Raw genomic sequence first — 15,349 nt, 5'->3', positions numbered from 1 at the left:
ATGTTTCCAGGCTTATCCTTTAAGGTGCAGATGTCCCCCTTTTTTAAAGACTGTTATCCAGTGATCTTCTGTTCTTCCAGGCCAAGTGGTTCTTGAGGTCAGCCAGTGGTATAAGGCTGCCCTGTCACGTGCCGCCAGTCGACACGTGCCGTGCTGCAGCACACAAACATGTAATGAAAATGAAACCATTACACTTCAATTCCTCCACCATCAACACACATGCACACTCACAAAGACACAGGCACTCGTCCCAGTGAGTATTGAATGTTCTCTATGCTGACAAATCTGATCTACTAATGTGGCTAACCCACATCCAGAGGCTCAGGATGATTAAATGCTACAGTCCAAACTCACATACTAACACGCTTTGCCTCAGCTTCAGCTTCCTGTGGTTACACACACTCACAGCCCATTTAAGTCAGCATTCTATGATGTCATTAGAATCTTGGTCATAACACACACGCAAAGGCACACACACACACACACACACACTGGCTCAAGGACACGGTGACCATTCAAGCAAGAAGCAAAGAGTAAACACTGCAATTTAGTTCTCCCTCTCTGCTGTAAGGGACTTAGTGGCCTCTCCAAAGATGATACTGATTTCGTCTTCAGTGGATGATTGAACAGCAGAGAGGAAGCCTCCCCACGTCAGTCTTACATTCTGCTCCGTCAGTTTTATCCGTCACATTGTTTACTCTGTCCCAGCTGCTGCACAAGGAAAATTAGAGGAGAACTAGAAAATAAAAACACGATCCCCAAGCGTCTTAGATGTGGAAATCAAGTTTTGAGGAAGATATACTTCCTCCTATTGGACAAAAAAGACGCCAAGTTATGATGTCATTTGGAGCCACAGTATCTCATTAATGAGGCCCTGGCCATATGATTCACTTTAGTTAATCAAAGCTTTCCATAATATCACACTTTTTCTTCTGAACAATGTTTTACTTTGACCCATTTTGGGCTTATAACCTATTCTGCATTATATCTGCATTATATTTCTGCATTATAAATATGTGTGTATGTGTACACATATATAGGATGTATAGGCTGACTGACCCTGTGGTGCAAATGAAGCTAAACAATTAAACTGACTGAAAACATGAACAGATAGCTACTAAATCTAGAGAGATGTGTGGATGTGAAGGTAAGAATCAGATTCCATTACTGCTACTGAGGGGAATGTGTATTGTGAGCATACTGAACTCTGACTGGTCTCTTGGCATATAATAAAGTTGACATGTGTCTCCTGTGTATATTCTACTGAATAGGAACTTGCAAGCATCAGTGTACTCGCACAAGACAAAATGTTTGCCCCAGGGCCCTTTCAAAGTTATATCAGCTATTAATGGCAAGCTACGGTTGTTAGGAGCCACTATGATGACAGACAATTGTTTGAGAAATCCCTGATAGATTCAATTTACAGATTCTTACCTGAGTGTGGTGTTGTAATGTAACAGTAAATACGAGCAGGACTTAAGTGAGGTAGTTAGGTTCAGGAGCCTCCAGTCAGCCGTATAGAGCTGTGTTTTATTGCCCCCCCCCCCATGTTACTGTTAGCCTGACTGCATCATCCCTCTGCACATGAATAAGGGCCAGTCAATAGCCAGAGCTCCTCCATCTTTCTACACTGCCCCCATGAGGGCAGCACCTGCAAGTTCCATGGTAGTAGAGTGGTGGTGTTGCATGTCAGATGCAGTTGTGTGAATTCAGAAGACGACATTATCCTCAGTATGCACTGTGGCAGATGTTGACAGTAGAGGACTGTTTACTGTCCCTGCTTACTGAGGAGAGGAAATAGCATCCTGCTCACTTTTAAAAGTCCCCCCTCCACCAAACCAACTGCATCCGATTGTGCGTCATTCTTTAAAAGCTGAGTCTTCTTTCCAAGTGCATGTTTTTGCCACGTCGCCCAGGGGGCTCAACGTGCTCTTCCATTACATTTTTCCTGCTCTCTCCTTCTCTCTCTGTCTCAATGGTGATTTGTCACCACGGATAGATCTTCCGTGGCAACAGCTGTCGGTGAGGCAGCTAAGGGTGACGCCTATGACGAGGTGTGACAGCAAGTGTATTTTTAGCTGATCAGCCAGGTAGCCAGGGAGTGGATTCAGACGGTTCAGAGGATGTTGTAGAAGCACAAAGCCACACTGGGTAAAGCACTGCATCAGTCTGGATATGGCAGCTGATTGAGGATATTTAACTTATAATTTAGAGTAATGTGAAAAATATATATCAGCATGAGATCAGATGACCAATTCTTGTTTGTCATGAACAGACAAGAAACAACATATGTATATATTAAAGACTGTGCTCCCTGAAATGTTATGCGCTGCCATGGATGTTAGTTGCTGATGTAGGAAGCCGGAGATGGGAAAGATCTCCATGGTTACGGCTAAGTCATTGACAGGGTACACTGTGATCGCTGGTAGCCGTTCTGTAAAAACTCTGAGATTGTAAATATGACTGAAACGGATGTTCAAGAGTTAGTTGCATGTGTTTATAGTTTCAACCATATTTATTATCCACTAAGTGGATCTGTTGTGCGGTATATGAAAATTGAAGCAAACGCTGCCCGTTTTCCTCACGGTCACGGCTATTATCTCATAATTCTGACACAATTAATATAAATATAGATTCCAGGGCTGATGCTGAAAATTCTCCAATACCTGCATTCTATCTAATGAACACTGGTTGCAAAAATTAGTCAGTTTTTATTGAATTCTTAGGGGAAATGCCTCTACATTAGCTCACACAACATTTTCCTAATAATTTCAATGTCTCAGTTTCTAGTTTTGCGTTTCCTTCAATACAAAACAGGAAAATAGACGCATTACGGTGTGGCTTGACAGACTGTAACAGAATCTGCAAGATGCCGTACAATGAGGGCACACCACAGAGCAGGTCAGATCCACCAGAAGTTTGCAATCCAATGGGTGATATTGTGGTACTATTACCAGTAGATGTAATATTAGAGCTATTAAAATAAGGAAAAAGGAAATCCCATTCTAGTTATTAAAAACTTGTGTTTCTCTTCTATTATTGCAAAACACCTGTGGCTTTTGTTTTGGCACAGTGACATACAGTTGCTGGGGGTGTCTACGCCATCCCAGGCCTCAGGTTTATTCTCAGTGTGTTATTTTTCATGGCTTATTGTCCCAGCAGCCACTGGGTTGTGGCAATTGCACACTTTTATGGAGTGGGGCTGTTAAGCTCTTCTAGGGAATGTCTCAATTTGTATTTGGGTTAAAATGATTAAAATGATTTTTAATATTATTATTTTTGTTATTCATATATATATATATTTTTTTTTTTCAAGACAGAGGATATTTCTGCTTTTTAAATTGAAGCCTGTCTGTGTCATCTGTCTCACTAAAAATGTTTATTGTGGCCTGTGCTCTCAGTTTTCACTTCTGCCCACAGTTTCAGGCAGAATTTAAAACTGTGTTTTTTTTCTGTCTCCCCATTCCCTCTCCCCTCCCTTTCTTTCGTGAACCAGCGGTGGTTATTCCAGATGGAGCGTCAGAGAAGGCGGGGCTTGGAGATGAGCTTGGGAGCGAAGAGGACTTATTATATGAAGAGTTTCGCAGTTCTGGACATCGTTTTGGGCATCCAGGAGGGGGAGGAGGGGAGCAACTTGCCATCAATGAGGTAGGCATTGTGGACATGCAACCTCTAAGACCAGATGATGGGTATTTTTGATTGTTAACACCCATATGTTGTTTTTTTTTATATAATACTGGACATATCAAAAGTGAAATAAGCAATAACATGATTATGTATTCCCACCTTGGAATTACAGCTAACAAACAGAATAAACATCTAGAAGACTTCACTTACTGTTCTGAAATGTCTGATCGACTTTGAGTTTAAGTCTGTCTGAGGCGCAAACATGTGGCTGAGTCTCTCTAACTCGACCTCTGCTAACGATCCGGATCTGCTCTTTCGCCAGTCACTGACACTTTGTCAGTGGTGAGAGTTCGAGTTAGAATACCAGACTAACACTGTGTCAGCCACTGCCAGTTAGAAAGCGAACAAACAGTGTGACCAATTTACTAAGCAGACTGTTCTGATACTCCTCAGAGAATCAGCTAAAACATGTAGCTAACACACTACCATTTCTTCCTCTTATCATCTTGATATGGTCAGCTGTTTCACCTGTCTACCAGGAGCAAACAGCCTTGCTGGGCAAGGCACAAGGCGTAATTCATGTTTTATAACGAGGAAGTATGTGTAGTTGAGTTTACAGCCCCAGTGTGGATGTGTTTTCAACAATTTTAACTACATTTAACCCACATATTCATCAAAGCATAATAAAGTGTAGATATAAAAATTATTGATATAGATGGAAGGAAAAACTAAGTTGGTCAGATTAGCTCCCCCATCAATTCGACAGCCACTGGTTTATGTGAACGTGTTTCTGAATCGCTATGTAGGAATAAAAATGTTGGTTCACTGTTGTATCTAAATTTTGTGTGAATTGGTATTCATGTCCATTGTTGAGGGAAAAAGGTCTGTCAATGGATGACTCCCTGTCCATTTTTAAAAAAGTCAGTATTTCATATAAAGCCGATTCTTCTAAAATGTTCGTTTTCACCCCCAAGGTGCACTGAACCTGAAGGAGATGGCACTAAATGGCAATTTACAAAGAATGTTTGCTGTTTGACCAAAATGCTGCATTGAGTGGAGGCTGGCCTCAGCAGAGAACTGAAAATGGCTCTGGTTGCCTTTTGGCTGAGAGTAATAGTAAAAACAATCTCTGAGGTTGCTGCATTATTTGGTTGTCATGGATACCTGCTCTGGATTCTGCTTATGTTTAATCTCAGTAGAGCTGATAGATAGATACATTCACTCACTCACAATATGGCACTGCAAACAAAACAACAACAAACAAAAAAAAAATGTCTTGCAGACACTACTCTTGACTTCCAAAATGCCCTTCAGTCAAACACTTAAATAATCTGTCACAGAATCCAGACCTGTTATAATTTACCCAGAGTTCTCCCTCTTTCTGCTGTGGTTTCTCTACACCCTGTTTAATTGGGTTCTGGTGACAGATTGACAGCTAATCAAAATAGATATCCAAGCACCAGTCTTCTTCTTCTTCTTCTTCTTCTTCTTCTTCTTCTTCTTCTTCTTCTTCTTCTTCTTCTTCTTCTTCTTCTTCTTCTTCTTCTTCTTTCTTCTTCTTCTTCTTCTTCTTCTTCTTCTTCTTCTTCTTCTTCTTCTTCTTCTTCTTCTTCTTCTTCTTCTTCTTCTTCTTCTTCTTCTTCTTCTTCTTCTTCTTCTTCTTCTTCTTCTTCTTCTTCTTCTTCTTCTTCCTCCTCCTCCTCCTCCTCCTCCTCCTCCTCCTCCTCCTCCTCCTCCTCCTCCCGAGTGTTAGTTAGACTGCACAGAGTTAGCACTTTGCTGCCATCCTGTGGGTCAGTGGCAGCTGTGATCAAGGAACACAAGGAGTTAAATAGTATGGTTCAATAATGTGCTGTGTGGTTTCTAGTAGAGTGTCCTTGCTGCATAGGAAAGGAGGGCTGAATCAGAGGAGGCTCATGAAGGTGTGGGGGCAGCTGTGTGTCAACATTTGCCTCATTTTACACCATTGTAGACTTGATATCTTTGTCTGATGGTCCAACAAAACAATTTGAATAATTCACCCGTGAAATCAAGGAGGATGTCGTTGTTGTTGTTGTTTTTATTAATAATTTGTAATGTTCGTGTGTCGTCCTGATGTTTGGAAATGGAGAGAAGAGCATGTTGTAGGTTTGTTGCGTTGATTCCACCTGCGTATTGAGGTCAGGTCCATGGAGAAATGGAGGCAGGGAAGGCAACGGCTCACTGACTTCCCCAGGTCAGTTGCTACAAGTTCATTGACTAAAAATCCAGGAAATACCATAATCACACATGCATAAAATGCTATGCATTCATTATTGTCTCTGGGGATTGACTGGCTCTGTGCACTCCGTGGTTTTCATCTTTGCTTTAATTTCCTTCAACTGTTCAGCTACCATAGCAGATGACAGCATACACTCACCAACCTGTCACTCAACGGCCATGCCCCTATTTGTAAAGAAGTTTAAGCTTTAGTATAATTTAAAAAGGTGAGGTGAATTCAGTAAAACTCACCCTTGATAACGTCATGGAGGAAATTAAGTATAGAGTCTATTAAGACTGCCTCTCTAAGGCCCAGGCTCCCAGACTTTGGTCCCTTTCTGGCCTGGGTACTGCTATTTGGATATATCTTATACCTTGGCTACACTGAACTCTATCTATTGTCTGAAAGTGCATTTTGACAATACAATCCATCAGGCCTAATGCCTTTCTAATAAAACCCTTTATTAAAAGCAGTACAGCTAATTATTTTTTATTTTTTTTAAGAAACTATATAATTGGGACTTGATTGTGATGATTCACGTCATCTGCAGATTTGATAGAGCAGCACCAGACTGAAAAAATGACACAGTGAAGGTACAGCTGTAATATAAACTCTGTCAATCATTTATTTCTATTGTTACTTAAATATATTATTATTATATATTATATATTAAATATATCAAACTATTAAACCAATATAAATGCTTATGAATGGGACTATTAGCTATTATACCCTGCACATGCACACACACGCGCGCGCACACACACACACACACACACACACACACACACACACACACAAACTATTTCTCTTGAGATCCATCCATTATTCTGCATGGCCTCCATCATATCGCTCCCCCCATCCCTCTCATCCCAACAATCCAGCCCACCCCGCATTCTCACCCTCATAGAGGTTGCTATGGCCCTGCCTCAGCTACTCTGGTATCCAGGATACGCTGACACATTCTACATTTTGATTGGCTACTGGCCGTGCAAGGGTGGGCAGACAAAAAAGGAAGGGAAGAAAAGGAAAAAAAAGAAAAGAGGGTTATCCTGGTAGTTAGATAGATGGCTCAGGCAGCACAGCTCCAGGCAGAACACCGAGCTCCATTTTAACAGGAGCTTAACGGAGAGAAAAGGTGGCCAGAATCGGAGGGACAAGAAGAGGGGGGAGAAAAAGAGAAGCCGGAGGGAGAACAAATGGTTGGTTGTTTTTAGAGGTGGAAACGCCTGAGCATATGTAGGCTAGACTGAGAAAACAAGCCAGAAAGCAAGAGGACGGAGGAATAAAAGGAAAAGGAGGCATGAGCATAAACCGGGGAGATGCAGCATCCCGTCCACCATCTTTCATCCTGACATCCTGACCGAGAGAGAAGGAGAGAGACAAGGAACCTGAAGGAAGAAGACAAATTGGTGGAAGGGAGAAGGAGAGAGGGGAGGCGCCTGTTCCTCAAAGAGGAAAAAGGGAGTACAAGAGGAGGAGGAGGAGGGAGATGCTCAGCACATAACACACAAAAAGCTTCACGGAGCCCAGATTCATACACACTGACACAGATAGGCACCCAGCCTCCACTGGCAGGCCGGGGCAACGCTGGGCACCGGCAAAGTGGCAGGAGAAGCAGAGGAGGCGACCGCCAGAGCCGAGCGGAGGAGGAGCACAGCACTAGAAGACAGCGACGGAGACCGTCGAGGAGGAGGACGGGGTGACGCTGTGTGGTGTGGAGGCTCAGCGCTGAGGGAAAGGCGACGGGGGAGGGGCGGCGGTGCTGAGGAGGAGGAAGAGGAGGAGGCCAGGGGACTGATGGCTCGCGGTAGCGGCTCGGGGAGGTGGAGCAGGCAGAGGATGGGATTCTTCAACACCATGCTGCGCTGCAACCTCCCCCCAGAGACCCAGAAGGTGGTGGTGTTCCTCATCATGATGCTGCTGATCATCATCAATGTGGTGCTCATGTTCCTGCTGGCCTTCCAGTAGAGCACGCACGCACACTCAACACTCTCTTACACACACACACACACACACACACACACACACACACACAGACAAACTCTCACACACAAGTAGACATTTTTACATGGAGGATAAGACCAGATAAACTGAATAACAGACGGACCCAAAGCAGAGGAGGACTGCCCTGTTGATGAACGGGGCTGTTTGGATTGATGGGTGTCCAACATGGCAGCAGCAGAGCACAGGTACAACGACGTGGCGAAAGATCATTACTGTGAGAATGAAGGATGTGTGTTCATGTGTGTCCTCATAAACATGTAAACAAGTAGAATGTGTGAGCACGGGGGCTGCAGAAAACATGTCTTCCTCTGTGTTCCTGATATACACCTGATGGGACTCAGGTTGTTTTGCTTGAATGAAAAAGCTTCTCTCTATTCTGTGTTTACCATCAACAAAAGCCAAAGGTGGTCTGGTCTGACTTGTGTCTCACTACTTCCTAACTTCCATGCTGCCACTTCAGCACCATGACCCCATTGGTTCCTGCTGAAGACATGCATTTAAAAAAATGTCTCATAGAAGACAACATAGAAAACATGACAAAGGACAGGGATAATATGCAGAATGCTGCTCATAACACTGTTCTATAGTGAGCATTTGAAGCAACATGTGCTGCTATATACATGTGTGTTGTCAGTGCAGCATTGTGGCTCACTTCAATACCTTTCATGCAAAAATGGAGCTTATGGCTCAGAGGAATAATCCACAGAACAAAGGTATGAAGTTGTTCTGGTAAGTTCCTTTTGCTCTGTGTGTAGCGTGGATGAACCAAACTTAAAAGCAACAGTAATAATAAAGGTCTTTCAGGTGATGTAACATACTCTGTGGTGACCCTGATACAGGTCCTCTGCTCTTAGATAACCATGGCCAATTGTGTTCTGAATGTACAACTTCAATAGACTCGAAGGAAGGGTTTAATTTTATCACTAGTGTAATAGAACATTGATTAAAAAGTAATAACAGTAGAATAATACAAATATCATCAGAAGCAGCTTTTTACAGTGGAACAGTCGCATATTGACATTAGCTACTGCTGCTAAATTGCAAAATGGGTCTGCAGTGTAGGAGTTTGTTCTGGTAAACAAGAGAGGAAAGCTAAAAGAGACCCATGAGAATGGATCCCAACCACTCTTCTCACACATACATATTTTTCCAACCTGTTGGGATTTTTTTTTAACTTGATACAACAGAAAAATATAAACTTATATAATCTCTTCCTTCTCTTCTCAAAAAGAATTTTGTCACACCCCAAAATAAATTCATTTTTTTAAAAAAGTTCACAAATGACATTAAACATAAAATGTCAACATTTTATGTTGACACTCCATATCTTTTCTACTAAGTTTGCCAGTTGTGTTGATTAACTCAATATAAAGTGCATTACTTAGAGAATTACTTATAACGCCTTCCACCTCTTTGTTTGATGAGCCGATCACTCCCTGTAACTCCATATTAGCTCTTTGAGCCAATGGAAGGCTTTTAATTCAGTACATCTGTGTAGGAAGTTTTTCATTGACAGTAGTTCAACAGCTGTTGGGGAATAAAAATGTCAAAGAAAAGGCACTGCAAATAATTAGTGGAAAAACTCAGTGTTTCTATGTGAAATTACTTAATGATGCATGTAAAATTACCAGTCGTGGACAAAGTGCACAGCTCCAGTACTTGACTCAAAGTACATATCCACCTGGACAAATGTTACGCTAATAAAAGTTAAAGTATCCCAAGTTAAACTATGACTTGAGTAAAAGTACAGGAGCACTTCCTTTTAAAAATACTAAAGTATTCAAAGTACTTTTCATCGCAACACAAGGTGTCCTGAAAAGGTGCATTCAAAAATTCTAGCTCTAAAATAATGCAGTGAATTAAATGGTTTGAACTAAATTGAAATATTGAATAAGAAGCAAATACTATAGAAACCCAAACTGACAAAAGGACCAACACTGTAAGTGTCTTGTTCTTTTTATAAAAAAGAAAACCAACCCTGTTCAAAGCTAAAATGTTAAATAAAATAAGTTATAATAAACTTCTTAGTTCAGTGACAAAACCTTTGTAAACTGAAAGCCAAAGACAGGAGGTTTTATTTGGGGTAACAGTCCAAAAGTGCAAATTTTCCTCTGCATTTCTCTCCTCATTCTGCCTCCTCTTTTGCTCCAATCCTTTCCCTCCCCTCTCCACTCCTTTCCCTCTCTCCTCTCCTCCCTTTAGTCTGTTGCTCAAAGTGGAAGAAGTTTTTGTTCAGCTTTGGCTTGTTTAGCTTGAGAGACAGGTTGGACACAGCTGGGAAGGAAGCCTATATGTGAAATCCTCATTCAACAAATAACAAATTTAAAACAATAAAAATCATTCTTTAGCTCTGTGAGTTCAAACATGGTGTTCAGGTATGGCCACGGATGATCAGAAAGACCAGGAGCAGCTTCATCTCCATTGCCTGCCGAAGCCATGACTTACAGAGCACAGCTGAAGTGGATCACCTTTCCTCTCCCAGCTAAATTTTACCTGCAAGCTCATCACCCAAACTGAGTGGCACATGCATGAGGGACAGCGATAGCAACACCACTTGAGTTCTCTAGAAATTCATGTGGTGTTGCAACTTACATTCTGTAATGCAAATGTAACAAGTATTTAACAGAAATGAAAGTAGGGTTAGGGTACAAATGTATCAAATGTAGTGGAGTAAGTACAAAGTTTCCAAAAAGTGAATCACTCAAGTAAAGTAAAGTTCCTCAAAAACTGTACTTAAGTACAATATTTAAGTAAATTTACTTTGTTACTGTCAACCACTGAAAATAACCCCAAAGAACCACCAGCTCTCAGCAAAGCGGGCTTGGCTCTGTTTCTGGACTGCAGTCATTTAAGATCCAGGATCTGCTCTTAATCAACTTAGGAGGCCTGTAGAGATCTTTGACATTTTAAACGTTATTTTTGTGAGTTGTCAGTTTGTGAGTCAGTATAATAATGAAGAATTGTAACTTCAATCTTTCACTTAAACTTTTTCTTTTTTTGAGCAGTTTGCTCAACGTTTGTACTTGAGGGGTTGGAAATTTTAATGCTCTGGAGAAAAAAGGGAAACATGCTTATATTTCAATGAAATTTACTAAGAAGAGAAGCAGCTTATTTTTCCCTCTATCCGGTTTAATGTCCAGGAGAAGGGTGGTGTTGTTCTAGCTGATGAAACAGGCAGTATGCTAAATTCTGCAATTAAAGAAACAACTAGTTGATTATGTAAATATATGAGTATTATCTGTTCTCCAAGTCAAAGTTATTAAGTCAGGGAAATGTTTTTGAATATGAAATTAAAGACCTCATTGTATCCTGTATTACGTAAAACAAAAATATAAAAAATCCAAATGGCAAAATAATATTTCCTTTTTTTATTAAAACCACTGACCGAATAAATGAACATGGATATTGGTTTTAGATTAATCATATGGTCTGAAATACGGGATTGTAATGTTTCTGTACTTCTACAATAACCTGTGACCAAGCAGAATATGACAAGCTGATGGTATCTCATGAATGTACAACCGTGAGTTTGTTTTTGACTCCTAATGTTAATAAATCACTTATTATAGTTTTAAAAATGGGTGACTGTCACATTGGGACACCTCATTTGAGCTTGCTGCTGTATTGTTTTCGGAGCATCGCTTGATTATGCCATTTGAAATGTGTCTAAGGTTTGAAATAAGCCAGCTGCTCCCAGTCTTTTTGGGTACTGACCCCTCCAAATGAGGCAATGTCCATGCTGGACTAGGGTTCAGGGTCAGCTCAGGTTGTACAGGTCTGTGAACCTTAACAGACTGTTTTCATTTAAATTCAATGTAGAGGCCTGTAGAGGTAAAATGATCTAAATCTGGCAGTAATGCAAGCTTGGTAATAGAATATTCTCATGGCATAGATTAAACATGAATCGTTAACAAAAATGCCTATGTCTTGACCACATGATGGTGGAATGGGGGCTCGGTTGTGAAAGCAGTGACGTACTGACCACTGTCACTATCCCCAACCTGTTATCTACATGTAGCTGGTTTGCTATCATAACATTTCATGAGAGAATATTGTGGTGTCATGTACTGAAAGAGGAATCTATAGAGAAAGGTGGCAGAGAAGCAAGACAGTGTGGGTGTGTTGCTAGGCAACAGCCACATCATCTGTTTTCTTCGTCGCCATGATGGATCAGTGGAGCTGAGAGACACATCGCTTAGAGAAAAATGTAAAAGCGTCTTGCATTCAGCAGCATTGGTGAGGTGGGACGGAAGACATCCAGATTTCTTCTTGCATTCTTTGAAAAGACATGCCCGCAGAGAGGAGGGATGTGGGGGGGCTGATGTGGTGCAACAAGATTTGCGTTGCCTCTGCGGGAGTGAGAGGCTGAGCAGTGTAATGGATGGCCTCTGTGGAGCTTTGGGCCATGTTTGTGGTGCATAGAACACAGTGTGAAATATGTCCACTGCAGTATCTTCATCAGTCACACTGGCTCCATATCCTGCGTGTTTCTGCCTCCTCTTCCTCCCTATCGTGTACTTCATCTTCCCTCTACTGTTTCTTCATCTCAGCCTGAGTCTTGGAGGTAGCCTGTGTAAGGGCAGTACGGTTATTATGGTGCTACCGAAGGACCTTTGGCACCTGCTGGGTCAGTCTGTAACCTCCTGACATCAAAACAGGCTGCACTGACAGAGGGAATCTGTTACCGCATCTAAAACAATACAGCAATGTGAAAGGGATCATGTCAATTAACCTAGAGACATTTTAAAGGTGCCCAACAACTTAAGTATTTTGGTTCAATCTCACCACTCAGTATTATTTTGAGACAGAGCTTGCAGCTGTCTGCAGAGAAAAGCTGTAGAAAAATGGCTGTGCACTACCCACTCAGCAGCAAACAGCAGATAGGCACAGTTAAGAGATGAGCTGGTGAACTGAGTGAAGTAGCTTAAGAGTGGGATAATGGAGTGGTAGAGACCAAATATGAAGCTAAAACAGATTGAATATTGAACTTATCTTCATCAGGTGAATAAATAAATAACATTATTGCTCCATTACAGCTGGTTACTTAGCTTCGCAGCAGTTTGTCTTTACTTTATCAACAAATCAATCGTATCAGCTGAATCAGAAAACTAGATTACACTGTCTAACTTCCAAGTTTCTGTTTGTGAGAGACATCCTGTCTCGTCATCAAGTCAATTTTTATTTGTATGGCGCCAAATCAGAACAGAAATCATTTCAGGGCAATTTTCAAATAGAGCTTCATAAATTTATTTGCAAAGACGCACAACATTCGACACTCAAGGGCAGGCACATGGAGACAGTAGTGAGAAAAAAAAGAGTTCTTTTAAGAGGCAGATGCCTTGAGCAGAACCAAACTCAGGATGGATGGCCATCTACTTTGAACAGCTGCTTTGAGAAGGACAGAGAGAGGCAGTCAGGAGGGTTCAATCACCACCCTAAGTTTGTAAACACCCATACTCTTTTAAACTCAATACCGTCGGTCAATTCTTAACAGACACAACCTTTATTTTTTACTCAGACCTGTGACAGCTCCCAAAGAGCATCAGATTATGATTTTTTTTTTTTTTTTTTTCTTTGGCAGTCAAACTGACGCTGGTAAAGTTCCTCTACAATCTTGTCAGTGAAATCATATGGGTGTGAGGTACAGCATCATACAAAACATGTTGAATGCACCCCAAAAATAAAAGTTATTTTTTCTTCATGCCATGTTTCAGCCAGCTTCAGGCTGAGTTTCAGCACATGAACAACCCTCTAGTCTCACTTACTGCAATCAAATCATCCTAATTTCTCAGACTGTGGGAAACAAGAGGGATAAGTAAAAATAATATTGTTATATATAATATTTAATAAATGGTTACATGTGCTAAATGTTAATGATATATAATTAACCTGATGAATTGAAGAAGGTATTGCACAAAGACTGTGTCATGTTACAACAGTGAAGACTATCCTGAGTCATTTTAGTTGGTTGGTAGTTGACCTTTGATAGTCACTGGATGACAGTGTTCATGTTGCAATTACGATATTACAGTGCATGTTGTGGCAAGTCTCAACACCATGTCCTCAAACCCGTGCCCTTTCTTTGCCGTTTCTCCCGCAGCTGATCAGTGATGGCAGTGTGGTGTACGCCGAGGCACTCTGGGATCATGTCACCATGGACGACCAGGAGCTTGGTTTCAAGGCTGGGGATGTTATTGAAGTAGTGGATGCCACAAACAAGGAGTGGTGGTGGGGTCGCATCATGGACAGCGAGGGCTGGTTTCCTGCAAGCTTTGTGAGGGTGAGACAAACTTGGTCCTGGATTACTGGCCATACGGCTTTTACACTGCTTCATTAATTACTACAGCTATTTAGTGTTTTCATACAAGAGTCTGATGTAAAAAGAAACACTCAAGGGTCATCAAAATTATTTTTTTGTTATATTGTCCCAAAAGCTATTACAAAATTTAAACTGCAGATTGCACCTGTGTGAGTTTTCTCTTTGGAGAAAATGTAAAAATATTTCTTTGTGTGGAAATCATAAATCCTCCCACATTTTTAACAGTTGTCTCTGTTCTCAGTTGCGTGTGAACCAGGATGAGCCAATAGAGGAGTACCTGGCCCATTTGGAGGAGACGCACGCTGGAGAGGAGGACCAGGCAGGTCTGGGCTTGTTACTGGGGCCTGGTTTACCCTGCAAGGAGCAGATGAGGACCAATGTCATCAATGAGATCATGAGTACAGAGAGAGACTACATCAAGCACCTGAAAGACATCTGTGAGGTATGGATGACTTGAAACACTGTTGTCAAGTCCTTCTTTAAAAGTCTTGTTTATTTATCAGGTAGACCCTTTAACATGACCATGGAAAACACCCATCCCTGATTGGCTGGCCAGTCTCTGACTTTGATCAACCGAAAAGCTAAACTCCAAAAGTTATTTCCAAACCATAAATGTTTGGATTTCAGGAAACTTACTCCAGTTGTTGACAACACAGAACCTAGACAAGCCAAGACCTGTGTTGGTTTTCAATCTCACACAAACATCAGCACAACTAGCTCTAAGGTGAAAGTGGTCTTAAAGATGTTTAATATGGTCCATACTCCATAAAACAACAGAACCAGAGGTCATCCAGTGCCATCCATTGGTAACCAATACAAGCTTCAGGGTTCACAACAAACACATCGCAGACCTACGTGTCAGAGATGTGCAGTTCTGAAATGAACTTTTTGTAGGTTTTGCCATTGTTACTAAACTAATATTAGGATTAACAGCTGCGTACTCAGCAGCCAAGAAGAAACATCTCGACTCAGCATCTTGACTCACCAAGAACTGTCATGGAAAGCAATGCAAATTTTAAATATTGTGTCTGTCCTGCCCTTTCTTCTACTGAGGTATGCATACTAACTGTAGCTGCAGCAGGTAAAATAAGTATTGAACACGTCCCCATTTTTCTCAGTAAATATATTTCTAAACGTGCTGCTGGCATGAAATTTTC

General features: G+C 41.4%; 1 protein-coding gene across 3 annotated transcripts in view; it reads left to right on the top strand.

Moving 5' to 3' along the window:
* The window catches only part of arhgef4 (Rho guanine nucleotide exchange factor (GEF) 4), a 109,754-nt gene that overhangs the window by 81,837 nt on the left and 12,568 nt on the right, over window positions 1–15,349 (top strand). For all 3 annotated transcript variants that reach the window (XM_029528939.1, XM_029528940.1, XM_029528941.1), the window contains 3 exons: window positions 3,497–3,648; window positions 13,974–14,153; window positions 14,434–14,634. In XM_029528939.1, the coding sequence (XP_029384799.1) occupies window positions 3,497–3,648; window positions 13,974–14,153; window positions 14,434–14,634 (533 nt within the window). The remainder of the gene's footprint in view (window positions 1–3,496; window positions 3,649–13,973; window positions 14,154–14,433; window positions 14,635–15,349) is intronic.

The sequence above is a fragment of the Echeneis naucrates genome, chromosome 20, assembly GCF_900963305.1.
Source record: "Echeneis naucrates chromosome 20, fEcheNa1.1, whole genome shotgun sequence".
Classification (NCBI taxonomy): Eukaryota; Metazoa; Chordata; class Actinopteri; order Carangiformes; family Echeneidae; genus Echeneis; species Echeneis naucrates.
The sequence above is the reverse complement of the archived record's forward strand: the minus strand, read 5'-3'. Positions and strand labels throughout refer to the sequence as shown.